At 39.1% G+C, this 26,898-nt stretch overlaps 1 protein-coding gene and 1 long non-coding RNA gene across 4 annotated transcripts in view; one reads left to right on the plus strand and one right to left on the minus strand.

Moving 5' to 3' along the window:
• LOC309503405 overlaps positions 1–26,898 on the plus strand; it is a 311,403-nt gene that overhangs the window by 246,029 nt on the left and 38,476 nt on the right. The gene's annotated exons all lie outside the window — the stretch shown is intronic.
• tnrc6bb.1 (trinucleotide repeat containing adaptor 6Bb.1) lies at positions 66–26,061 on the minus strand. Of its 3 annotated transcripts, XM_082168334.1 has the most exons (22): positions 26,029–26,061; positions 25,448–25,528; positions 24,255–24,322; positions 24,144–24,165; positions 20,963–21,311; positions 15,881–17,761; positions 15,631–15,795; positions 15,071–15,252; positions 14,874–14,948; positions 14,642–14,791; positions 13,563–13,694; positions 13,361–13,483; positions 13,173–13,277; positions 11,277–11,484; positions 10,255–10,398; positions 9,217–9,336; positions 8,304–8,438; positions 6,838–6,924; positions 5,587–5,790; positions 5,439–5,503; positions 4,249–4,388; positions 66–3,589 (listed from the first exon to the last, which is right to left on the minus strand). In XM_082168334.1, exons 1-22 carry the CDS (start codon positions 26,044–26,046, stop codon positions 3,202–3,204), a joined length of 4,842 nt encoding a protein of 1,613 aa, XP_082024460.1. In that variant the 5' UTR covers positions 26,047–26,061; the 3' UTR covers positions 66–3,201. The 3 variants fall into 3 exon arrangements, with proteins under 3 accessions (XP_082024460.1, XP_082024461.1, XP_082024462.1); XM_082168335.1 differs by lacking the exon at positions 6,838–6,924; XM_082168336.1 differs by lacking the exon at positions 5,439–5,503 and having other exon boundaries at positions 3,449–3,589.

A 26,898-nucleotide genomic window follows, 5' to 3' on the forward strand; every position in this document is an offset into this window, starting at 1 on the left:
GACGGGTTTACAGCCGAGCTGAGCGACAAAATAAGAGTCCAGAAACCACAAAAAAAAAATCTTCATAACAGCTGCATATGTCACTTTTATTTAAATAAACTCTTCACTTTTTCTTCCTCTGTAAAATCTCAAAAAAATTAAACACTGAAAGGAGTGTTAAAGTCTTAATTTAAAACAAAAACAACAATACAGACACATATAAACACATGTCTTTCAGCTGTTTGTAAACTCTGGACAGGCGGATAAGTTTGGCAGAAACGCCGTCACACGTTTGTGTCTTAAAAATGCTTGTAGAATCATTATTATTGCAGTTCAGCCAATACAAAAAGGCTACATGAGTACGCTTAAAAAACAACCAAAGAAACGCCAATCGCAGAAACCCGCTAATGCCAACGTTTGTAAAACACAACCAGCAGTGTATAGTGCACAGTTAACAATGTACAGCCGCACACAAACACAGACAAAAACAGTAAAGTGCACACATACACGCATTATAGACGCCATCAGTCCGTCCAACACACTTGAAAGTCTCTGAAGATAACTGGTATATGCCATAGCAAAAAACAGCGTACGAATCGTATAAATGTAACAGCAAACCTGACGAACAGATAAAGAAGGGAACAGTGGAAGGTCAGTACGAGTACAGATGCGTTTAAGTTGCACAAAATTCACAGGAACGCCGCCGCGCTGGATAGAAAAGAAACAGAATCTGCGCGAATCTCGCAAAACATCACAACATTTCACACCGGGATCGCAAGGAAATTACGTTTTGTGTGAGGAAAATGTAATCCTATTTTTAGGACCGCGTAAAACGTTTATCATCATGATGATAGTTTCTATAGCAACTATTGCTCATTTCTAACAAAATGGCGTTATTTAAACTGTAAAGTGTTAATGCATCATGAAACTAGTGGATTTAAATCAAATCTGATCGCATTACAGAACTTTTCATTGTGATATAGTAACTACTACCGTTACAGTAGTGAGAATGTAACGAGATTCGCCATTGTGAATAACAAGGATTGCAAAAACAACTTTTTGCGTCACACTGAAAATGTGCGAGTAAATCACAGTCAAGAAAATACGTAAGCTTTTTTCCACCACAGAATAAAAAAAACTAAAAGGTAATCACACATTTTTATCTCACAATTGCATTTATGTTATGCAATGACTTTTTTCTCGCTAAAAAAAATAGCGGCGCAAAAAATACTGAATTGCCAGATACAAACTTGTAATAGCGAGAAATAAGTCAGAATAGCAGGGTATAAACTCACCATTTGAAAAAAATTAAATAATAATACAAAAATGTAAAAAAAAAATGTTCTCTCGCAATTGTGTAAAAAAAACACCATTTCAACTTTTTTCCACAATTGTGACTTTTTATTCTCACATTTTCAACTTTTTTTCTGGCTATTGCGAGTTTACATCCCACAATTTTGACTTTTTTCACAATTACGAATTTGTATCCCTCAATTCTGACTTTTTTCCACAATTGCGACTTTTTCATCTCACAATTTAAACTTTTTTTCTCGCTATTGCTAGTTTACATCCAGCAATTCTGACTTTTTTCACAATTGCGAATTTATATCCCTCAATTCTGACTCATAGTGGTGATGTTAACTCGCAGTTGCAAATGTATGTATGTATCGCAGTTCTAAGGAAAGTTTGAATGGTGAGATAAAGTCACAAGTACCTTTTTTATTCCATGGCGGAAACCAGCTGCCATATACAAATATCACAAAAAAATGGTAAATTGCTCATAAAAATAGGTTGTTTTCTTTAAAATGTTCACGAGTTTTACGCATCTTACCAGCTTCAAATACTCTTGCGCTCAAACGAAACATCACGCTCAAGCAAACGATAGTTTTGCAACTATTAAACACTTCTTCCCAAATTCTCATTAGTATCTTGCAGACAAATGTCATTATTTTAATTATTTAAAGTGTCTATGCATCTTGATACCAGTATTTTTCACTGCAATATAGTAAATATTACCGTCACTGTTAAATATAACTGACAACCATTTGCATTACAATAATGAGAATGTGAGAGTAAATGTGCTCAATCATCACGAAAATAACATCACAATTTGTAAACTGGTCCTAAAAATAGTTTTTCTTTTGATTTTGACTTGATTCTGGAGTGAAATGTGGACTGTTTTGGGGCGAGTTTCACGCATCGACCGGCTTCAAATGCTCTCGCGCTCGAACGAACTTAAGAAATCCACTGTCGAAGCATTAAAACTGTCTGCGTGTGCCAGCGCAACATCAAATTTACATCGGCTGTTCAAGTTGAGCAGTGTGTGTGAAAGAAGGCCTTTAGAAACAGTCCCTGCATTCAAATACATGATAGCTTAACTCTGGCAAAGACGAGAATGTCTGTAAGCAAATCCCACTGCGCTCGCACTGCACCTGTGTGTGTGTGTGTGTGTGTGTGTGTGTGTGTGTGTTTAACATCTCACTGGATATGAAAGCCTGTCAACACGTCCAGTGTGTGTGTGGAAATGCAGCTCTGGATGTGAGTGTGTGTGTGTGTGCTTGTCTTAAAGCTGCGGCGTGTGAAATCAGCTCCACCAGAAACAACTGCAAAAACAATGACGACATACAGAAGCCGTGCGTTAGATGACTTGTTTTTCACTCAGTAAATCAAAATATACCTGGAGAATATGTTTAAGTTTTCATATAGATATGTGATTGATGCATACATACTTTGTTTTGCGATGTGACATCATTCAGCTAGTATTTTATCCATCACGGTGGTATTCGTTAATGCTGCCTTTAATTTATGCTTTAAATGTATTGATTTAAATACTATTATTTTTATTATACATTTTAATTAATTAATTACGTTAAAATAAACTATTGCTGTATGTACAAAATATAATACAGCAAAAAAAAACAAAAAACAAAAAACATTTGGGAATAATAACGATGTAGAACCATGAAACATCCAAATATATTATGGTAATGAGAATTAGATGATTGGTTTTCATTACAAACAATGTCACAGGGCAAAATTCTTGTTTCGGGTTACACTAAGATGTTATCATGAGGTTCATCCCTTGTCTTTGCGAAAACTTCACGGAAAAATTATAATAAAGCGTTGGGCTTCCACATGTTTGGTAACAATCATTATTTTTGCAGTTTGATGCCGTTACGACACACTTTAAACTCCATGTACCAGTTTCTCAATTACTGTCAATCACAAACTGTCAGTCCCGCCTCCAAGCAGGTTGCCTGGCAACAACCCGGCCGAGCCGTCCTCTAACTGAGGTGCGCCCCATAGGCTGCCGCCGTGGTAACCGGGAGCCACGCCCCCCCAGACCCCTTTCCCCGCCCCCTCCCCGGTGCTGTTGCTCCATTGGCTGAGGAGGGCGAGTCCTGGCGTTTCGGATCCGGTGGACACGTCGAGCCCCTGCCAGTCTCCGCCCGCACCCCCTCCCGCGGGCCGCTCGCCCTCTCGAGGGGCGGAGTCAGACGAGCCCTCCGCTGGCCCCGCCCCCCCCACGCTCTGGGAATGTGTGAAGTAACGCATGACATCCTCCTCGCTCATGAACTCCGCCACGATGGTGGTGTTTCCCAGAACGCACCTGAACATGAACACAAGATCAAAGTCACTTCATGTGGAAAATTAAATTAAATTACTGTGAGAGTAAGAGTGTGAGAGTGAGTGTGAATGAGTGAGTGAGTGAGTGAGTGAGTGAGTGCGTGTGTCAGTGAGTGTGTGAGTGAGTGAGTGAGTGAGTGTGAGAGTGAGTGTGAATGAGTGAGTGAGTGAGTGAGTGAGTGAGTGAGTGAGTGAGTGAGTGAGTGAGTGTGTGTGTGTGAGTTAGTGTGTCAGTGAGTGTGTGAGTGAGTGAGTGTCAGTGAGTGAGTGAGTGTGTGAGTTAGTGTGTCAGTGAGTGTGTGAGTGAGTGAGTGTCAGTGAGTGAGTGAGTGTGTGAGTTAGTGTGTCAGTGAGTGTGTGAGTGAGTGAGTGTCTGTCAGTGAGTGAGTGTGAGTGTGTGTGAGTGACTGAGTGTGTGTTTGACTGTAAGTGAGAGTTAGTGTGTGTGTGTGTGTGTGTGTGTGTGTGTGTGTGTGTGTGTGTGTGTGTGTGTGTGTGTGTGTGTGTGTGTGTGTGTGAGAGAGTGCGTGCATGCGCGTGCGTGAGTGTGTGTGTCTGAGTGAGTGAGTGTGTGTGAGTGTGTGTGTGTGTGAGAGTGCATGTATGTATGTGCGTGCGTGAGTGAGTGTGTGTGTGACTCACATATGCAGTGCGCTCTGGGCTTTGGCGGCCTCATGAGGGCTGCTGTAGCGGATCAGAGCGCTGCCCTGCGTCAGGCCAAGGTGAAAGGTCAGCAGGGGGCCGTGCTGCAGACAGATGGTCCTCAGTGTCGAGCCGTCGATCTGCACACACGTGAACACACCTCAACTGTGGTGCTTAACTGTAAACATACTGACAAATACACTCAAAATACAGTCAAAAATCTTCAAACTGATTCGCATGAAGCGCCAACTGATTCAGAGACACACTGTCGCTAAAAAAGTTTGGGGTCAGTAAGATTTATTTAATGTTTGTGAAAGAAGCCTCTTCTGCTCACCAAGGCTGCATTTATTTATTGATCAAAAATACAGGAAAAACAGTGAAATAGTATAACTATGTAAAAAAGTTGTTTTCTATGTGAATATATAGAAATTTTTTATTTATTCCTGTGATCAAAGCTGAATTTTCAGCATCATTAGTCAGAAATCATCATATCAGAATGATTTCTGAGGGATCATGTGACACTGAAGACTGGAGTAATAATGTTGTTTTTTTTCCTTTGATTAGTTTGATCACAGGAATAAATTACAGTTTAACCAAGCGGCAACCTTCTGCTCTCTCTCTTGTATCCAACATGGAACTGCAATTCATCGACTGGCCACTAGAGACCGGCTGCAAAAGAGAGTCAATCCTATAAACCCCCATGTTAAAATGACCAACTTTACAGCAGAAAAAAAAAAGCCTGGTGCAAAAAGTGCTTTTGGTCTATATAGCTAATTTTGCCCTTCATGACAACTGGGGTGAATTTCTTTATAACTCATCCGTTTAAATTATATTAAGCCTTAAAGTTCTGCATAATTAAGGGCGTGGCCACTTGAGTGACAGGTGGATTGCCGCTGAGTCACTACAAGCCGTTTGTCTGCTGTCTGTTAGCGTCACGTAACCTCAGCTAATCCGCATCTTTGCCCATTTTCGTTTATCCGGGAGTGACGCTGTCAAGATGGCGACGGCCGGCTCCGCCCACATTGGGCTTCAAAAATGTTCTTCAGAAACACTACGGTGACGTCACACTACGTCCATATTTTGTTTAGTCTATGAGTTTAACACATATTCACATAGAGAACAGCTGTTTGACATTGCGATAATATTTCCCAGTTTCCGCTGTATTTTTGACCGAATAAACTCCGCTGTACCTGTGGCGTGAGGTTCCTCAGTAACAGCCATGATTTTCCCGCCGACGCTCCTCCGTCGCTCCACTCTGAAGAACACGATGAACATGAACAGGTTGAGCTTCACGCGGGTCCGTTGCTCGCGTATGATGATTGTGTGTGTCTGCAGTACCTGATTTAAAGGGCGAGTCCGGGCCGCTGGCTCCGCCTCCCCAGGCCCGGGGCATCCGAGGCCCCTCCCCCGACCACGCCTGCTTTTGACTGCTGAGGCCCGGCGGGGGACGGGGCAGGTGAGAAGTGCTCCGATTGGTTCGCCACGACTTCCCGTGTCCAATGGGCTCCGGCGGCCAACTGGACTTCAGCTCGGAGTATTTAGCTGGAAACGTTATTGAAATATTACCAGATGTTTCAGCAATTCAAAAGGCTTAAAGTCCCCCTGTAGTCAATAATTTCATCCCTTAAAGGTGCAGTCTCTAAGAACGATAGTGGTCGAAATAGGTACTGCAGTCGAATTTAAAATATCGGAAATCGTCGTTTCTCCCGCCTCCTACTCCTCAGACTGGACGGTGCTCACACGGGTTGCCAGTTTGAGCAAACGCAAGAGGAACGAGCGCATTATGGACAATGAAAATTGACAAACTGGCAACGTGCAGTATCACAGACCAAAACAATAACACACATTCCAGCCTGGAAACGCACATTTCAAAGTAAATCAACTGGCTGTAGAAGTGTTTTTCAGAGAAACGAGTATGTGAACTTGGCATGTTTCCTAAATATCTGCAAACATATGGTATTTTTATGCTGTAGTAGAGTGAAAAAGTTACATTTTTACATTTTCATTTTTTGCGGCATCTAGTGCATCTAGAACATAATGGTTCATTATGTAAGGTCTTTATACACCACTGAAAACATAGTTATGTATATGATATTGCATTTCTGTCAACAGATCCTCCTAAATATTACACAATGCACCTTTAAAACTCATCTTTGATCACCAAAATCGTTTTTTCCTTTTAATAAATTCTTCATGTCTTAAAATATCTTGAATGTAACTCTACAAAATCGCCTTATTTAGTATATGCGGTTCTATGAATATGCAAATGAGCCCTGCCTCCACTCACTCACAGCAGCTCAGAGATCCACTCGTTGACGATCACACGTTGATCTGATTGGTTACAAGGTAGTTTGTGACGTCAGAAACACCAGCGATTTCAAACCGTGTTTTTGGTTCACTGCCGTTTTAAGGAGAAAATACTCAGCAATGGTGTTGACTTATGATTTTACACAGAGTTTGTCTTAAAGCATATTAAAAAACACCACACAGAAATATAAACAATATTAAGAAACCTGATTTTCACCACAGGGGGACTTAATAAACATCTCACTCTTAATAAACATAATTGGGATGGTATTGAGGCGTTACCTGTCCCGTGTGCAGAGAGGGGCGTTTCTGAGGCACTGTACGGCCAGGCACCAGGTGAAGGCATACAGGTGCTCAGAGAGTTTGACCCTGGAAAACACACAGAGTCAGACTTATTTAGGCACAGCAAGTCACATTTATAAGGCCTCTACGTGATCAACATCTAAAATATATATTAAAAGGTATTTTAGTGTGATTGTACAAACGTCCACTTTCAGCTTGTGTCTCTTTTCTGTGAAATCTGCACTGATTTTTATCGTTAACATTAGAATAACTTATTTATTTATAACTTTTAACTGGACTGAAGCAACTTTAGTTTACTTGATTATCCAGACATCATTTTATAGAAAATACACAAGTCTAAATTATGATCATCAGGCTTTTGAGGAAGGTTTATTAGTTCATCTATCAATCATTATTAAATTGCACTGCATTATATGTTTTAAAGTCCCCCTGTGGTGAAAATCAAGCTTTTAATGTTGTTTATATGTATATATACTTTAAGTCAAACCATCTGTAAATTCATAAGTCAACACCATTGCTGAGTATTTTCTCCTTAAAACTGCAGTGAACCAAACGCGATCAACGTGTGATCGTCAACGAGTGGATCTCTGAGCTGCTGCGAGTGAGTGGAGGCGGAGCTCATTTGCATATTCATAGAACCACGTATACTAAATGAGGCACGGGTGTAGAGTTACATTCAAGATATTTTAAGGCACAAAGAAACTTTCTTCAAGGAAAAAAACTTTAAATATGTTATTTTGGTGATCAAAGATGAGTTTTAAGGGATAAATTACTGACTACAGGGGGGCGTTAAAACTACAGAGCTTTGATCATAAAACTAAGCATTTAAATATCATCTTACTAAGACATTATTGGCAGATATGGATATTTATAATATAGGCATTTTATGTAATCATCTGCTATACTGCTATAAAGATCTCATTGATTTATATCACAAGCATCAGATTTTCATCCTTTTGTCCATATAAATATCAGCATTGGGCCTCTGAATATATTAATATATGAAACTATTATTTCATGTTAGGGCAAATTATATATATACAAAAAAAAAAAAAAAGTAAACTAGATTAAATCAATATTTTCTATTTTATATATAATTTTGAGTTACATAATAATAAAAATTCTGTATTTAAACATTAGCAACACATTTTTAAATTAAACTTAATACCAAATTCCAAGTTCTTCATTAGTGTGGGAGACCTGCCAGAGTGCTTTTGTATGTGATGCTTCAATAAATCAGATATCCGTCATATTTTTGAGAGAAAAGCCAAACATACAGTTGGTGCTGGTCGATCTCTAGTCTATCTGGTACATTTGAATCAAAACACTTAATGTGGGTCACAGATCTGCTCTAACATGGTAAATACGACACTGATGTAAAACGACACATGAATGCGCGTCTGAAGATGAGGCCGGGTTAAGGCGAACCCTCTCTGACTCAGCACCTGTGTTGTCTTGCAGCAGATGATGTTCTGTGTCAGCGAGCACGGCGGATCCCATCATTCCCGCAGGGGTCATGTAGGGGTCAGGCTCGGGCTCAGGGCTCTGGACGCCCTTCCACGGGACGCCCGGCTGAAACTCTGAGACAGACAGTAAATGCATGTGATCTGCAGGGTCTTTAACATCAAATTTAAGGCTTTTCAAGGACCTGTGACAACCCTTTCATATAATATCAGACGTCAAGCTGAGCTGAATGCAATGATGAGGAAGTAATAACACAGACGATAAACAGTTTATTAAGATGTCCTTGCTACATCAACCCAACTAGACATTTGCGACTGACTGACTCTTATGGGCTATAATGGGATTTTTACATTTTTATAATGGGAAAAGACCACTGCATCTGAGACAGACTCTTTTAAAATAACGATTTTAACTGAATAACTCCTGTCAAGCCAGTCGTACAAAAAAATTGTACTATATACTACTATACTATTCAGACTGAAACCAATTCCCAGGGGTAAACGTCAAGCGGTTTGCGGTTAATCTGTTCTGATCAAAACTGATAATAATCAGAAATGTTTTTTGATCATCAAATCATCATGTTAGAATGCTTTCTGAAGGATCATGTGACTTGAGTAATGATGCTGAAAATTCAGCTTTGATCACAGGAATACATTACACTATAGATAGAGAGATATATATATATATATTCACAAAGAAAACAGATATTTTAGTTTTACTGTATTTTTCATCAAATAAACTGAGCCTTGGTGAGCAGAAGAGACTTAAAAAACTTTTTAAAAAATCAGTTTTGAATGAAATGCCTATAAATCCGATGTTAGGGTGAGGCAAGTCAAGACAGCTCAAGTAATTTGACTGATTCAAAGCAGGGGAGTCAGTAATAAAGAGAGTTACCTGGAGGCCAGGTGGGGTTTGCAGGAGGCGTGTCCATTTTCCCAGCTGTGCTTCTGTGCCAGCCGCCGCCCAACACGTCAAACTGAGAGAACGAGCCGCTGCCGGGCAGCTTCACCGGCCCTGAACACACACACACACACTGAGTTAACACACATTTACAGGAGCCCGTGACATCAGCTTATTTCCCACAAATTCTGTGCGTTCCGTTTGAATTTATTCTGCATTCCGTTTTAATGCTTCAAAAACCATAGTTAAAACTAACAATTCCATTAATCGCTTTAAAAGTCAAGTGAAATTTTAATAATTCAAACCAAGCACTGCACATTCAACAGAGGTTTATGGACGATATTGAGTAATATTCCATAAAAAAAAAATTTCTATTAAACTGTATTACTTTTTATTATTACCAGGGTATTTGTAGGTATAAGTACTTCAAATTTAATACTTTTTTAAATACCATTTAAAGAAGTTTTTAAAAGAAGAAAATATTCAATAAAAATATAATAATAATAAAAATAATAACAACAGAAAGAATGATAATAATAACATTTACTTAGGGATACAAATAGTAATGTAAAAAGAGAAATAAAGTTAAGTATAATTATAATGAGACCGATTTTACTATTTCAAAAAGCAACGAGCGAAAATCTTTACAACTGTGTCAGTTTGGTTGCATTTCTAAGTCATTTAAAAAGTGGATTTAAGACAAGGACTTATTTTTACTTTAAGGAATTTGAGACATTTTTAACTTTTTAAGGATCTGTGAACACCCTATTCACTCTGAGAAGTGCACTGCACTGTACAACAGTAAAACGTCTGTCATCATTTCTTTAAAGTTAAACCGAACGTTTATTTTGGCGGGTTGTAGTGAAGAGCTGATCCAGATCGTCAGGTGATCAAGTGCACAGCGTTTTAATTATTCATCCAGAATTCTGTGACATTCAGTAAACTCTATTTGTATGACTGGATTCCGCTATTCCGTTTAAGAGCGAATCACAGGGCTCTACATTCAGTGCATATGTGAATGTAGTATTGTACCGTTGTGTAGTGTTTGCTCTGGCGGGGAGGGCGTCAGACTGTTCCCATCCATCATCCACTTAAATCGAGACTGAGACCCACCTCCATCCTTCAATCCAGCAGGAGAACTCATCATAGAGTCCAGATCAGATCCGCTCGCAAAACCTGACACAGGCAGATTAAAATTTACTTACGAGATTTCTCAACCTCGCGTTTTGTAACAAATCCTCCCCTCGCGGGTCTAAATGACCCGAAGCCCTAAAATTATATAGATTTTTTATTTTGTCTAGAAAGCTTATTTTATTTCATTTTGATAATATTTTTCCAATTTTTGAATGCAATTTGTTTGGAGATTTTTTGTTCTTTTTTTTTTATTTACCTTTAAATTACTAGATTTAATAAATAAATAAATAGTAATTAAGAAGCACATTCCTCACATTCTTTCAACTTAAATTCAAAATAACTCACAATTTCATGTCTAAACCTTTTAATTCAGCTCAAAATATCTTATATTGGGTGTCTTGTCTGATAACATGATATTTCATGACTCTAGCCACTAGATGGCGAATAGCTCTAAATGGAGCATATGAGCTGGTCCACTGGGTCCTAAAGTTCTTAAGTCAGTTTCACTTCAGTATGCATTCAGATACACATGTAGACATTATAAAATAGTTTTTTTGGTAAAGTTTTAGCATTTTTAGTTTGAATTTTGAGCATTTTTAGGTTTGTCTATGTGTACTAAAGCATTCCTCACATTCCATTCATTCATAAGGGGGGGAAGGATTTGTTCCTTTTTTTATTTCAACCACAAAACTGCTCAAAATCATTACCTTTTTTGTGCGTGTGTTCGTGGTTCAAATGCGACAAAAGTCATGGGGTCTTGGACACCTCTGATGAACACTCAATTTTTAAAAATATTTCACAAAAAAATTCCGGGTCAAAATTACCCGGGGGAAGGATTGAAACCATTGCAAATTCTCATTTAAAGAAGGACATTCCCATATAACACACTTTCCAGTTAAAGAAGTCTGACCGGTCCTCACCTGTGAACGCAGCTGGACCTTTGCTGTGCAGCTCAGATCCTCCCATGGCCGAATGCATTGGCACATCAGGCTGCTTGTGAGCGTTCATGCCCAGGTGATGGAGGTGCGCGTCTGGGTGTTTGGGGATGTGTCCTCCCATGGGGGACGGAGAGAGTTTGGGCCCTCCGACCCCCTGCTGCTGCTGTAGGATAGCCATGATCCGCGCCAACTATGAAGAAAACACACCTTAGTGAAAGAGACTTACTCAATTTGGTTGCCTAACTGCATTGGTTACCTATAAAGTTCCGTATTAATTACAAGGTATTGCTACTGACCTATAAAGCCCTAAACGGCTTAGCTCCAGTCTATTTAACGGATCTTTTATCACCCTATAATCCATCGCGCTCTTTAAGATCACTAAATTCAAGGCTTTTGGTCACACCTAGGATATCCAGAACCACCAAAGGAGGGAGAGCATTCTCACATTTGGCTCCAAAACTCTGGAATAGTCTTCCTGATACTGTTCGTTGCTCAGACTCGCTCTCCCAGTTTAAAACTAGATTAAAGTCGCATCTCTTCAGCCAGGCATTCATATAATCCTACAGTTCAAACTACAATCCGGCCTCTAGCTCATAAATGCCAGAGGAGAACTGGCCCCCGACTGAGCCTGGGTTCTCCCAAGGTTTTTTTTTTCTCCATTAGGTCACCTGATGGAGTTTTAGGACACCATTAGGTCACTTGATGAAGTTTTTCGGTTCCTTGCCACTGTTGCCTTTGGCTTGCTCAGTTGGGGATATTTTGGGGATATTTAATTTAATTTTATCAATCAATAAATTCCTCTTGAAACAAACTTTGTTGTATTATTTTAATTTAATACTGTGAAGCTGCTTTGATACAATCTGTATTGTGAAAAGCGCTATACAAATAAACTTGACTTGACTTGACTTAGCATGAAAACAATGTGCAATTCTGTCTCTGCAAAATATATTTTCTTAATGAGCATTTATTTTTGTCTTGCATTCCAGTTCAGATATCTAAAAATCCTTAAAATAAAATACATTTATTTTTGCAAGCAACACTATGGTATTAAAACTTTATATACTTTTTCCATCTTCAATATACCGGTACAGTTATTTTGTCTTAATGCACTGGCAGACTTGATTATACATAAAATAGGTGTAAAAATCTGCCTGTGCAGGAAGACAAATACACTTGTATTAAAGACACAAACTAGGAAAACAGGTCTGAATATCTAATGCAGTGTTGCTTCTCAAGTGAATCCATCTCCAATAGATTTTAGATATTTTATAAAGGGGGAAAAAAACAAATTAAAATGTGTTAGGCCCAAACTGAGCAAAAAAATGCAATTTGATGCAGTTGCTGATATTTATACGGACACAAATTAAGATGAAATAATGATGAATGTAATTTACATTAATGAAATCTTTATAACAGTATAACAGACTACTTGCAAAAAAATCCATATTAATATCAGTCATCATTCTATATCTGCTAAAAAATTATATCTGGACAATCTAGTCCAACTGAGTTGCTTCAGTCCAGTAAGTGTTCATCCTGAAATATTACTAACAATATAAAAGCTAACCTTACGTGTACTTGATAAAAATCAGTGCAGCTTCCACAGCAATGAACACAAACTGAAGGTGGACGTTTGTACAATTATACTAAAAGCCTTTTACTCGCTAAACAAGTCTAAACTATCAATCAGACGACAGAAGGCATGTAGGTTTTTCAGCAAAGTTTTGATCATGTTAATTTAGAGGCCTTAGACATTTGCGTTTCAAATATGATCCAGCAGGCTTTATAGGGTTGAGTCAGTAGAGGGCACTGTGCAGTTCTTTGGATAATTCAGTAGGGGGCGCTGTGCTAACATCTGGGTGAGCGGTAACGCTGTACCTGCTGCGGGTCGTGCTGTTGTCTTACAGGAGGAGGAAACTTCCTCTGATTCAGAAACTGCTGCTGTTGCTGTTGTTGTTGTTGTTGCAGAATAAGCTGACAGGCCTGGGACAAGGAACGCATATAAAACGTTAAAATAACGCTTATTAAACATATGTTATTTTGCAGGGCCAAAATGTGATGCCTACCAGCTGGAACTGCTGCATGTGTGGATGAATGCCACTGAGCATGGCGATTTGCTGGGGAGAGAGTTGTGGAGGGAACATCCCCCCACCAGGGGGCGCCATTGGCTTCAGCATCGGCCCAGGAACCTGCCGAAACATGGAGGAACCGTGAGCTAATAATAAACATCCATTTATCACAGTGCTAAAACCAAAAACACAAACTGACCTGAGGTGGCAGGAACTGGGGAGGCACTTGTGCTCGTATCCCGGGGGAAGGGTTTAAGGGGTGCACACCAGCCTGATGCATCCCTCTCATTGGAGGAATCCCACCACTGCCATACATATTATGACCCCCGACCTTCAAAACAACAGCAAAGAAGAGATCAAGATTAGGGCTTTATAAGGTTTTTTCAAGTCTGTGAAAATCTACCTATGGACCCATTGTACCCTTGAGAAAGGTACTTAGGCCTTGTCCCAAATGGCACCCTAAACAAAGGTACCTAAAAGGTACTTAGGCTGCATTTGAAATAGCATACTTGCCTACTAAACAGTAGATTAAAAACATTTCGGATGAGTAGCATGAATTCACAGTACTCATAAAAGAGTAGGCAAAAAGTACACTGATTACCTAATACGACAGGCGAGATTCCGAATCCCATGAGGCCACGGGAGAGGAGTTATGAATGGCAAATGATGCTAGTAGGTCATATGACAGTGTAGTACATCCAGACAACACACATCAAAACAATATAGAACAAACTTTTTTTTATCGGATGTGTAGTAATTACATATTCAAAATAGGTACCTACTCAAGTATGCAATTTCAGATTGAGCCTTAGTCCATATAAAAAAACAGAAGCTACAATGGATTTCCGTATTATGACGCATTTCCAACTGAAACTGCTTGTAAAATTAGACAAAAAAATTTATAATTTTGCCATTAGTTATTGTCTTGTGAAAAGTGAGTAGCACTGCAGATACATCATAGACGTTGAGTTAGCTTATCACGGGAAGAGCAAGTTAAGACATTTTGTTTAAAGATTAGGTAACCGGGATGAATCATTTACAATATGTGGACTAAAATAAATAAATAAATCAAAAATAAGACCAGTGGCATACACTAAGAAAATAACTGGGGTCAAATTTGATATCAAAACCTCAAGTTGCTCGAGGGTCACTTAGGCCTGGAACAAGTTCAGTTGTTCTTCCTTCTCAAGAAATGCATTTATATGTCATGCGATCTCTGTTATTAAATACAAATTTCTTTCTCCTTCAGTGAAGATGGCATTGGAAGAGTCTCAGTACCTTGTCCAGGTAAGGTCCGGTCTCCCCACATGGCATCTCTTTGGAAGTCTGTGAGCGGAAAGCTCCCCCAGTCCTGCCGCCTCTCCGCATCTCACCGTCATTCATTCCTCTCCTGTCATGTCTATCGTGACCCATACTGGAGTCTTCATCCTGACATAAACAATCAGCATATTTATACAGCTCTGCAGCATCACACAAGAACAAATCAACACAAAGGCAAGGACTAGCTTACCGTAACGCCCATGTTTGAGAACTGCCGAGTCACAGGAGATGCCCACGAGTCCCCACTGTTACCTTTAAGGGGGCTCTGGGGGACAAACCAAAGGAGAGAGGGTTGGGAATGTTAAGGTTTGTGGTTCTTAGAAGTCAAATGTTTTCCTTTAGTCTTGGTGAGGTCAAAAGATCTGGCTATGAAGAGCTTAAACATACCTTAGTGTTGAGTCTCCTGGCCCCCTGGCCTTGCCCCCAGCCGCCAGAGTTGTATGTGTTACTTTGGGATCCCCGATTTCCCCAAACACCAACACCTCCACCACCATCCTCTTCCTCCCAGCTGGAGTGACGGGATGCATTTGAGCTTTCATCACCCCACCCCTCTTGCATAGACTTTGAACCTGAAGAGAATGTATATGAAAATTAGCACAAATTACACAGTGGAAGTGTTCCACCTTGTTCCCGTTAATGCAACAAATAATCAAGAACATTATACTTAGATTTACACTAGGCTAGTTGCAATTAAAGTTACAGTTTTCCTTTAAGTTTTCATAAAAGAGCTAAAAAAAAATTATCCTTACGCTACCCAATTAATTTTATACCAATATTGAAACTGTGCTAAAAAAGAAATATTCAGTCAAATATTTCAGTCAAAAATTATTTTTGGGAAAATGTCACATCTTTAACACATGGCAACAGTTTAAAAGTAGCCCAATTCCATGGGAAAACAGCAGAATTGGCAGTATGTAAAGGGCATGTGTACTTGGATAGGCTATTACCAGGCTTAACAGAATGGGAATGGGAGTTTCCCCATCCTCCACCTTTCCCTGGCTCACTCGATTCCCCCCAGCCACTTGGTGCATCAAACGATTTCCCCCAAGAAGCCGTGGCACTGTCCACAGATGGTTCAGTGGGACCACTGCTGCGTGCCCATGTTGCAGGAGCTAGAAAGTGTAAATGTTTCAATAAAAGGGATGTTTCTGGTTCAAAATGGTTTAATCGACTCAATATGAACTGCAGCCTTCTTACCAGAGTTCTTCGATGCGGTTCCAGGCGGTCTTCCAGACGACTGCTGTTGGGGCGGTGCACTGTTCTTATCCCACAGATTGACGTTCTTGCTGCTGTAGCGTGACGGATCGCCCCAAGCAGACGTGCCATCATCGATTTCAATCTTCCGGTTGACGGACTGAGGCGAGGGTTCATCCCACCCACTCGGCTCTACAACTGAAGGCATCTGAGGGATTGGCCCACAGCTCCACCCGGATCCTTTGCCCTGGTCATCCAGCTCTCCTGGACGACCCCTGTCCTGCAAGGCCTTTGGATATCCCGGCATTTGCTGCTGGGTCTGCGATTGCTGCTGCGGTTGTTGATTTTGGGTTTTAAGTGCTGTTTGTTTGTTTGGTATCGGTGATGGAAGAAGCTTCTCGCCCCATCCCTGGTGCTGTTTGACACTGCCGCCCCCGTTACCTCCCCAGCCTCCACTCCGCTGTCCCGACTCTTCCGGGATGTCCTCATCCTGATTCTTGCTGTCACTGCCTCTCTCTTCCTTCCAGCCTCCACCCTCGGGCAATGGCGTCCACTCACTTCCACCACCCTGTTTCCATTCCTTTCCTTCCCTCCTGCCTGTATCTTCAACCTCCTGGTCTTCTCCCCAACCACTCCCTTTGCGGCCAATCCCAACACTTGTTTCTCCATGTCCTGTCCACCCTTGAGCTCGACCCACCTGTCTAACCTCCTGCTTCTGCATTTTGGAGCTGGAAAGATCACCTGCATTCCTCCGGCCCTCTTTACTTCGGTCTGTGTGCGCTTCAGCATCCCAACCAACGTTCCCACTGTCGCCCTCGAAATTCCAGGCAACGTTCTGCTTGATCTGGGTCTTGCCCCATCCCGTGTTGCACAGCACTTTAGGATCCAGGTTAGTGTGATTGATCATGCTCTGCAAGGCTTCTTCTGGGTGAAGGGCCTGACGTCCGGAGGGACTTTGAACCAGATTGTGGGCTTGCTTCCCATCTTCATTGCTTTCTCTACCAGTCGATTCTTTCTCTGACCCATTCCAGCCATCTCCTGCTTTCTGATTGTCTTCTCTTGATCCCACACTGTTTGCAAGCATTGAAGAGTCCTGTAAACTATCCATTCTTACCTCAGAGATCTCTCTCCCATCCTCTTTTGATGCTCCAACTGCTAAGTTTGAGGTCCATCCTGTAGCTGCCTGTTTGTTTGAACCTACTGTGTCTTCATCCCACTTTCCCTGAGAGATACCAGTGCCATCACCTGAACTTCCACCTACTGCATTACTGCTCTTCCCAACAAGGTCTTGTCCTGTATCCCACAAATCCGCACTGGAGACTCTAACATCTCCACCATCATTTGGTCCAGCCCAATCCCCAGTAATGGGCTCTTTGTTCTTGCAAAGAGTCTGGTACAGCGCATTGGCTGGACTCAAGGGTGCAGAAGGAGATTCCTCAGAGGCAGTGTGAGTTAAGAGATCTCGACCTGAAGACGCTCTATCAGGGTCATCAGGGTTGTAGTTTTGAGTGCGCTCCTGGTCTCCAGAAGGTGACGACACCTTGGAATTTAAATGTTGATTGACTCCTTTAATGGACTCTTTATTCTCGGACTGTGAGGATGCACCTCCTGCCACACTGGCTTCTGCATATTCAGAGAGTTGAGAAGAACTGTTCATTCCCAGGGCGGCAGACTCATCCATCCCTAACCTGGCAGACTGTGAGGTCTGATCACTATTCCAATGGTCTTCCGGTCTTGGCCATTTCTCTACGTCAGGATTATCCTTGTCCATTCCCTGAGCAGAGGGTTGACCTTCTGAGCCAAGCCCCCATGTGTAATTTGCATAAGTGGGAGTGGCAGAGGCGTCAGACGATGAGTGCAGAGAAACTGAATCTACCGTATGATCTGAAGAGGAAAAACAAACATCAGAACACACACACACACAAAGAAAAAAACAATATATGAAACTCTACGTATAATAGGGTTGGGCGGTATTTTGGTAATATCGTATACCGCGGGGTCTTAAAATAGCAACGGTATCAGTTTCAATACCGTCATTACCGGCACTTATATATAATATATAAATATAATTTATTTAATGCCTAAAAATGCTTATGTGTGGTTGTCATCAAGTGACAGTGTGGAGGAGAAAGAGAGAGAGAGAGAGAGAGAGAGAAGGGAGAGGCGGTAAATACTGACGAGGCAATTTGTAAATTGTGCAATAAAAAGGTGAACGCGAGAGAAGGAAACACCTCTAACCTAATGTCGCATCTCCGAAAACAACCACCCACTCACTGCTGCGAGGATGCATTTTGCCCCGAGTTCATTAAATAAGCGCATTAGTTCATATTTGTTAAAATATTATAATGTTATTTTTTTTCATCTATGTTGATAATAAAAAGTGAACAGCACGAGTAAGATGGGATGCATCGGGAGTCAGACATTTTGACCACTTAATTAAGTTTCATTTTGTAAAAGGCCTTTCTTTAAAGTGAATTTCGTTTTGTATAAATTGTATCTTAATTTTAATAAATTTTTCATCAACCAATTGCCTGGATTTAATAAATGAGAATAAAATATAGCAGACAATATCATGACATGATCGTGCGCTGGCGCTCCGCGGTCACTTGCATTGAAATCTCATCATAAATTAACTGAAACTCAGTGTATGCCTCACAGACATGACAGATAAGCCTATATCTAAATAAAGCTTGAAATTTCATTAAACGATACAATTCAAAACGAAAAGAAATAGGCCACTCGCTGATTATTTAATCCATGATGTGCATTTCTCTCTATGCGCGTTCATACGGAGATGCGATCATCAAATTCACTAAACAAAACTATTCAAAACGAAACTATTCAAAACGAAAAGAAAAAGGCTAGCCTACTCTCTGATTATGTAATCCATGATGTGCATTTCTCTCTATCGTTCACTATGGAGATGGCAATCGGCAATTTCTTTAAATGAAACTATTCAAAACGAAAAGAAATATAGGCAGCATACTCTCTGATTAATCCATGATGTGCATTTCTCTCTATAGGTGCGTTCACTACGGAGATGCCGATCGTCAATTTCTTTAAACAAAACAATTCAAAACGAAAAGAAAAAGGCTAGCTTATACCTTCTGATTATGTAGTCCATGATTTGCATTTCTCTCTATATATGCGCGTTCACTAGGAGATGGCGATCGTCAACTTAATCTTTGCAGCAGACGCTGACAGAAAAGTTGTATTAATAAAAATCAATGGACGCGTGTCACCGGATTTACAAATGCACTTCTTGCTTGTTGCACGCACACATTTCAAAATAATGAGATATTATGTTGAAAAAATTTATTAATAATAATAAATCTTTAATAATATTTGATTGAATGTTGTGCTTGTTTAATTTAATAAAAGTAATACTTTAATTGTGATAATTAAGATAATTAAATAGTATATATTAAGTGTCCCATTTTTGATCATTTATTAATAGTATTTATATTATCTAGCCCCCCCTCAGCACCTGCGTTAAAAAATTATTTGGCGCCGCCATATTATAACGGCCCACGTATTAAAAATAGTCAAGTCTAAATCAGGCTTGCACTCAATAATTACATTCAATGCCGTCAGCCGGGCTCGGACACAACGTGCACAGGTTGGGCTTGAATTATTTTATTTTTTTGCCCAATCTGGTATTCAGTTTCTGTAGGCACAAGCCAACAGTTTGGTGACGCTGTCTGAGCCTTATGTCATAATTTTATATTAGTCACGATAATACCGTATACCCCGGTAAAATAGGGAGGAGGTTTGACGGTATAAAAATTTTGATACCGCCCAAGCCTAACGTATAAACAAACGTACTGTACAAAAGTTTGGTGTCACTATGATATTTTTTAAGAAATTCATACAAGGATGCATTAAATTCATCAAAAGTGACAAAAGGAAATTTGTTAATTCAGTTAATCAAAAAACACACTTTATTTAGTTTTATAATAATAAAACAACTGTATATTTTAAACTTTATTTTAGTCATGTAAACAGACTTAAAAATGCATAAAAGTAATGGCAAGAGTAATTTCTTTTTTTTTTGCATAAATCTTGTAAATGTGAAGATGCAATAAAAAAAATGAAAAAAATGTCATCATTGTCATGATATTCGGCCTACACAAAATCTGTTCCCAGTCCAAAAAAAAAAAAAAAAAAAAAAAAAACTGCAGGTCTCTAAGCAATTTGAATCCTGCCAATTATAAAATTCAAAAAAAATCACTCATGCAGGCAGATTTACATGCATGCAGTACTTCCACCCATATAAGACTCTCCAGCTCTGTTGAATACATTTTACCACTGTGCTCTTTTTGTATTTTTTTTTTTTTCCTTCATCAGAATGGTACGAAACTTGATAAAGGTTTTGGCACTTGCTATGTAAACACACAAAAAAATCATGGACATGATTCGAACAGGTTAAATGGTCCTGAAAAATAGCAACACTTTGTGCTCCTCGCGGTGAAAAATAAGCGCATTGGAAATTAATGGGAGACGAATTTTATCTAGTGAAAACTTTTGGTACTGCGGCCAAACAAAATCTTACTGAAAGCAAATTTTTGGAGATATCAAGTTCAAATTTTAAACACAACTTGTTTAGATTTATGGCTTTGACTTTCTCACAGTTTTAGAGGAAAACGTTTTGAAAATTTAAATTTCATATAAAAATGTAACATTGATAAATGTAAAATTCTGTAACCTTTTTTACGTTCCATTTTTAAAACTTTTTTCACTTCAGCAATAATCTGCCAAGTGTCGTCTTTGAAAAGAGATCAAACTTAAGTCTGTTGCTCTAAAGCATTCGAGATTTATGACAGTTTAAGTAGAACATTTAATTTTCAGGTCTATGCTCAAAAAAGTGAATAAATGGATTATAAATACAGCGTAAATATAATTTAGTACCATAAAATCCTCTAAAAATACACAATATATAAAAAAAATAGATTATCGAACTAAAACATAGAACATTCATTGAGATAAGAAAATAAATTTCGGTCACTTTTGAACAACACGCGAAGAGCACCAGAGGATTAAAGACCGTTCTGTGTGAACTGTCCCAACAGTTTTAGAGGGACCCACCTGAGGCTTCAGCGTGCTCCTGCAGGGGAAGTCGGGGCGTGTTGTCCGCTCCGTTCGCGCCCCCCAGCAGCATGCAGGACAGTGGCGGCTGGCCCCTCTTCAGTAGCACTTTTGGCTCCGGCGTGTTGCGGAAGCGCGGGGGCACCTCGCGGGGCATGGGGCGCTGGGACACCGCGGGGGGGGGGCTGTCCGTCGGCCACAGCGGCCCGCTTTGCATTGTTCCCTCCCTCAGGGGGGCCCGACGAACCCCCGACAACAGGACAGGGGGAGGGTGTTTCGGCGGGACTGGGTCGTGACGAGGCACAGGTGAGCGTGCTGAAAGATGCCGCAGACGGAGAGGAGCCCGTTTCTGACATGAGGGGTTAAGAAGAAATTAAGCGCATAGCACAGGATAGTTATTTAAATAAAATATAATTTGCTTAATGTGCATGGCAAAGAAAATTAGGTTACAATTGCGCATAAAACTGTGTCAGTAACCTGAGAAAACTACATGAACACAAAACAGCAAACTGCCATTCAGAAACAATCTACTACTACTCACTACATCTACATAATGTACGTCAAAAACATCAGACGCTCAACTGGATCTGAGTACTTTTTGTTGACACACTCAGCTCTGACTGATGCGAAGGTTTGGTCAAGTATGTCGCTGCACAATTTTAGTCATCAACTGTATCCCTTTGTATCCCTAACGTCATCATCAAGTCTCGCGCGCCTCTTGACACACCAAAAATTCGAATGCCAAGTTTTGTTTTGATTCGACGAATAATGACTTCTACAAATCCTCAAAGGTCTCAAGTGGCATTAAATGTCTAAATTCTGCACAACCAAGTGATGCATTTTGAGAAACTCAATTCACATTTATCTGTATAGCGCTTTTCATAATACAAAGAGTTTCAAAGCAGCTTTACAGAAAATGCATGAATCCACATAACAATTCAGAGTGATTGTTATCAGAGGTGACCGTCTTAAGTTGTGTAATGTTCTTATCTACAAATCACAGTTAGCTGAAAATGTATTAATTTAAACAATGTAATAATTTAAGACAGAAACAATGAGCTCATTGAAGTAAAGAATACTTGTTTGTTAACAAATGATTACGACATTTAGAAAAGAGTTTCAAACCATGAACCAATCAGCTCTCATATTAATCACAACACAGCATTTGATTCTTAGCTAAACATATTTGAGAGTCAGAAAAGAGAGAGTGATGCACAAACATTTTGGCAACTGAAAATATTGAACCGAAACAGCAAAAAATAAAAAAAATAAAAAAGTTTTGGCTGAAAAAGCTTTAGAGAGCTGAAACCGTTGACTTTACAACGCCTGGTTTATTTGAACACGACACCACACTGAGTTCAATTACCTAATCAACCAACCTTTATTTTTGGTTTCAGTTGTTGGATAAATAAAACACGTTCATTTGGGTTTTGGTTTAGGCTAATTTCGGTGAATCACTAATAAAAACACAAGACTGTGTACTTCCAATGAAATCAGAAACCAAAACACAATATACACTACCAGTCAGAAGTTTTGGATCGGTAAGATTTTTTATGTTTTTTTAAAAGAAGTCTCTTCTGCTCACCAAGGCTGCATTTATTTGATTAATAAATACAAAAAGAAAAATAATATTGTTAAATATTATGACAATTTAAAATTACCGTTTTCTATTGTAATATATTTTAAACTAATTTATTCCTTTGGTCAAATCATTACTCCAGTCTTCAGTGTCACATGATCCTTCAGGAATCACTCTAATATGATGCTTTGATGCTCAAAAAACATTCATTATTATTAATGTTGAAAGAAGTTTTTTTTTTTTTTTTTAAAGCAACTTTTGAATGCTAATGTTTGTGACGGCTTCAGATTTGTGTATTCAAGAGTTTCATGTATGCATTAGTGTTGTGCCGATAGTGTTGTGTATCGACGCCGAAGATATCAAGAGGATAATTGGCTCATTCCCTTTAAAACATGAACTAATATTATTATTATCAGGCTAGTATTATTTGCAAATAAATATTAGGACCTACAATTCATTTGCCTTCCCTAATTGTAATAACGACATCACCACATAACACCGACTTGCGTCTGAGGATGGAAGATGAAATGAAACTCAATGAAAATGTTTTTAAAACCGACTACAAAACTTCATCCCACATCAAAATTGAATTGCAAGGTGATTCACTGACAAACTGGCAAGAGTGCTTGTTATAAAAGACACGCATCCTGTTATAGTCGTTGTTTAAGATGACAATGGTTGTCAGTCAACATTGTTTTGTTTCCATAGCACATAAACAAAACATTTAAAGAGACTAATAAAGATACAAATTATTATTATTAATAATAATTACTATTATTACAAAGATTATAGAGGCGTAATGACTGAACACAGCACAATCATCAGTCAGCGATGAAAATCAAAAGCAGCTTCAAACGCCGACTTAAAGCTAAACTTGTTTGACCAGAAATATTGATTCTTCTCATTTTTTCACTGTCACTAATGTGTGGTCCACAATATTACGCTAATAACTTAAGATAATTGATATGCCGTTATCAGCACTGATGCAGATTCAGCTCTCGTCGTGTCTGAGAGAATCAATGTGCCGTTAATGCAGCGTCGGATGCCAAAAGCTCAGACCGTTTTTGCTTTCACTTTCACTTTCAGTCCGAAATTCTCCTCCGAAATGTTCGCACGTTAAAAATAAACACGGTCCCATTTACACACTGCCTTCGAAACTTTTGGGATCAGGATCGCTTTTCTGCGTTTTTCGCATCCGTAACAAGCATTCTGACAGGTGTTTTGACAATTCAGAGCCACCGAGTGGCAAATACGAAAAAACGCATGCGAACATTTCGGACTCAGTGTGTAAGGAGCTTAACACTTGTGCAACAAAGTTTGCAAATTGCGTGCGATATCCACAGGCTCGCCTTTTCAGTGAAACATTTCTATGCGACATGACATTTTTCTTCATCAACTGATAGTAAAATATTCTCATTTCCCGTGATAAATAATTAAGTAAATTAGTAAATAAACATGTAAATATATAAATTAATGATCAAATAAGTAAACTATTGCAATCCCCATCTCCACCCGCCACCGATAATCGTGTATCGCTAACTATATGACTATGATTAGATTCATAGATTCTGTATGTAGTGTGTGTGTGTGTCCAATACCAACCTTTTGAGCCGTCTTCAGTGTCCTGTAATAAAAACAAAGTGTTCATCAGATGTCTGTATATTAATATATAGCTAGTGTGTGATTTCCAGATGAAGCTAGTCTCACACACACCTCCGGATGACTGCGGTCTCCTGTCTTATGGTGACTGTCTTCCATGAACTGCTTCTCCCTTCCTGTTCCTGTGAACCGACACACACTCACTCAACATGGGTTCATTGTGCAGCACATTTATTCAACTGTGGTTTTCGTGGCCTGTTTTATACACCTTGTTAATGTCCTGTGTTTATGCCATACAAGTCGTGAAGCTGCAACTTCAGCAATTTCCAACAGCCAGAGATTGTAGCAGTAAAGATTTTATTCTATTATATTTTTATGATAATATTTACAAACATTCTTACATAAACACAACATTACATTGATTGTATACCCAGATAACAGGGAGGTTCACAAAACTTGGCTAATGGTCTTCCAGTAACAATGATAGAACATGCTCAACGCTATAAGGTTTTTAATAATGTTCTCAAAGCGTCAGTACAAAAACATTATTTATGGATTTTTTTCTTCATGAAACGTTTTTTTAAATGTTAACTTACTTGTTTTAGAACGTTCAGAGAACATTCGAAAAGTAGCATTCCATTAATGCTTGCAGAATAATAAAATGGAATGCTCACTTAACGTTCGTATGACACAAAGAACGTTTTAAAACATTTAATAGGGACATTTCAAAAGTTCGGAGAACATTAAAAAACTGTTTTTTTAATAACTTAATGGAAATGTTAGCAAAGTAGTTTTGTTAGCAAGGCAATATCAAAGTACAACGATATTTATCATGGTACTAAAATATGACCATACTATGATATTATTTATTGAATGTACTTTAAAGACCAATGTGCAACTTGAAATGAACTATGATCACTCGGAATCATTTGTGATTTTTTGCCATAAAGATGTTTTATTCATCTTCCTGCATAAACTTACCAAGCTAACGTGCTAATTATGGCGCATTTACACACAGACATTTAACCGCAAAGAAATCGTTTAATAGCACTTAAAGCGGGTATAATAGTGTTACTGGTATCATTCCGTGTCACATAAGTCGATATACGGCTCCTATACATTTAATTATTCAGTGGATTTCGATGAAAACATAACAACTAAGATACTTCAGCTTACGTTGGCAAAATAACAAAGATAGCCTTCAAACATCAGTCTAATAGATTATGTGACATATATACATATGTATGTTGATGCTAACTTGAAATATGTTGTGTATGTTTGTACATGTTTGGGTTTGTTTTGCTCACCTCAGTCAGTCCGGCCTGCAGCTGCGCACTGGACGCCGCGCCGATTAACATCCGGGTATCAGCTCGCATCCGAACAGGCGACTGCGCGTGCGCAAACACACGCGCACGCACACACAAACACACACACACACACACACACACACACACAGAGAGAAAGTTTGTGTGGGCGCTGATGACAGACCAGCAGAAGGCGCTGTGTGACATTCTTACAGCAATTCTTATATCTTAATAAAAGCAGACAATGCATTCTTCTGTCCTGTTGTTATTATTATTGTGTTATATTTCATTTTATTGTCTAATGTCTGCACTGATCCTGTCACAGACACAAAATCTTTTGTTCCCTTCTTTAACCTTTTTTTTTATAATTATTATTTATTTATTTTTATTGAACAAAGATCACAGGCCAGGGTAAACATGTATCACACATACAAAATAGGATAAGAAACTCAAGGTAAAGCAAGGCAGTAAAGTACATACAGTAAGAGAAAGTCAATTAAGAAATGATTTCATAAAATATTTAAAGCAATAGAAATTAAACATAAAATAACATACAATAAATTAATAAGAATAAATAGAAATACCATAATACCATAAACCATATTTTCTTGAGCAACTGAGCAGTTTTTTTTTCTTTTTTTCTTTAACCACTCAGTGTCAAAACCAAGGTCAAAACATGATGGAGGGTATGCGCGTGACGTCATCGTCGACCGGTCACGCCCACTGAGTGGCAAAAGACGCGAAAAACACATATTACACTGGTTCTTTAGATAAGAAGTGAACTAAGATTTATACTATTGTTAGCTACTTAAGTGTAATATAAGATTATCATTTAATAATACATTATTTATAAACTGACATATTTGTAGACAAAGGTCTCAGCTAATGAGCCATGTAAGGGAAAAGTTTTTTTTTTTTTTAAACAAAAAAAAGCATTTATTCACTTAATAACTTCATTTGTGTCAACTCCGTCAGACGCATTAAAAAGCATGCTATTTTAATTTGATGCATCCAACAACAGTGTAAAGTCATAAATTATGCCATAAAATGTCGTTTAGGCATTGCTTTTTTATTTTAATAATTTTTTTGCTTCGAGATTGACTGTACAACTAGATTCGACAAGTTATAAGGTATATTTTATAGACTGCCGAAAGCCACAGAACAGACAAGCAAAAGGATCGCTGCAAGAAACAACTTGATCCAGGCAGAGAAAGGTGGATTTGCAGTTATCATTTTGTGTCAATATGCTGAAGTTTGAAGATGGTCCTCACTGCAGAACACGAAACATCCAGATCCAACCCCTCCCACCTTACCTAAACCAACCCATCTCCACCCCCTGATCCCTAAACCCAACCCTAAACCTACCAATCTCCACCCCTTAGATGTGGATCCAACCCCGCCCCCTGGATCTTGTGGACTGCATTGAGGTGCTACTGGAATTTTGGAGTAAAATT

The sequence above is a fragment of the Leuciscus leuciscus genome (genome assembly GCF_965113295.1).
Source record: "Leuciscus leuciscus genome assembly, chromosome: 1".
Classification (NCBI taxonomy): domain Eukaryota; kingdom Metazoa; phylum Chordata; class Actinopteri; order Cypriniformes; family Leuciscidae; genus Leuciscus; species Leuciscus leuciscus.

Excerpts from the sequence above, each read along its gene's own strand:
- tnrc6bb.1 (XM_082168334.1), bottom strand. Across the intron at positions 8,439-9,216 it reads AAACCCCACCTGGCCTCCAG|AGTTTCAGCCGGGCGTCCCG; the intron begins GTAACTCTCTTT and ends TGTCTGTCTCAG. Across the intron at positions 4,389-5,438 it reads TGAGGAACCTCACGCCACAG|ATCGACGGCTCGACACTGAG; the intron begins GTACAGCGGAGT and ends ACGTGTGTGCAG.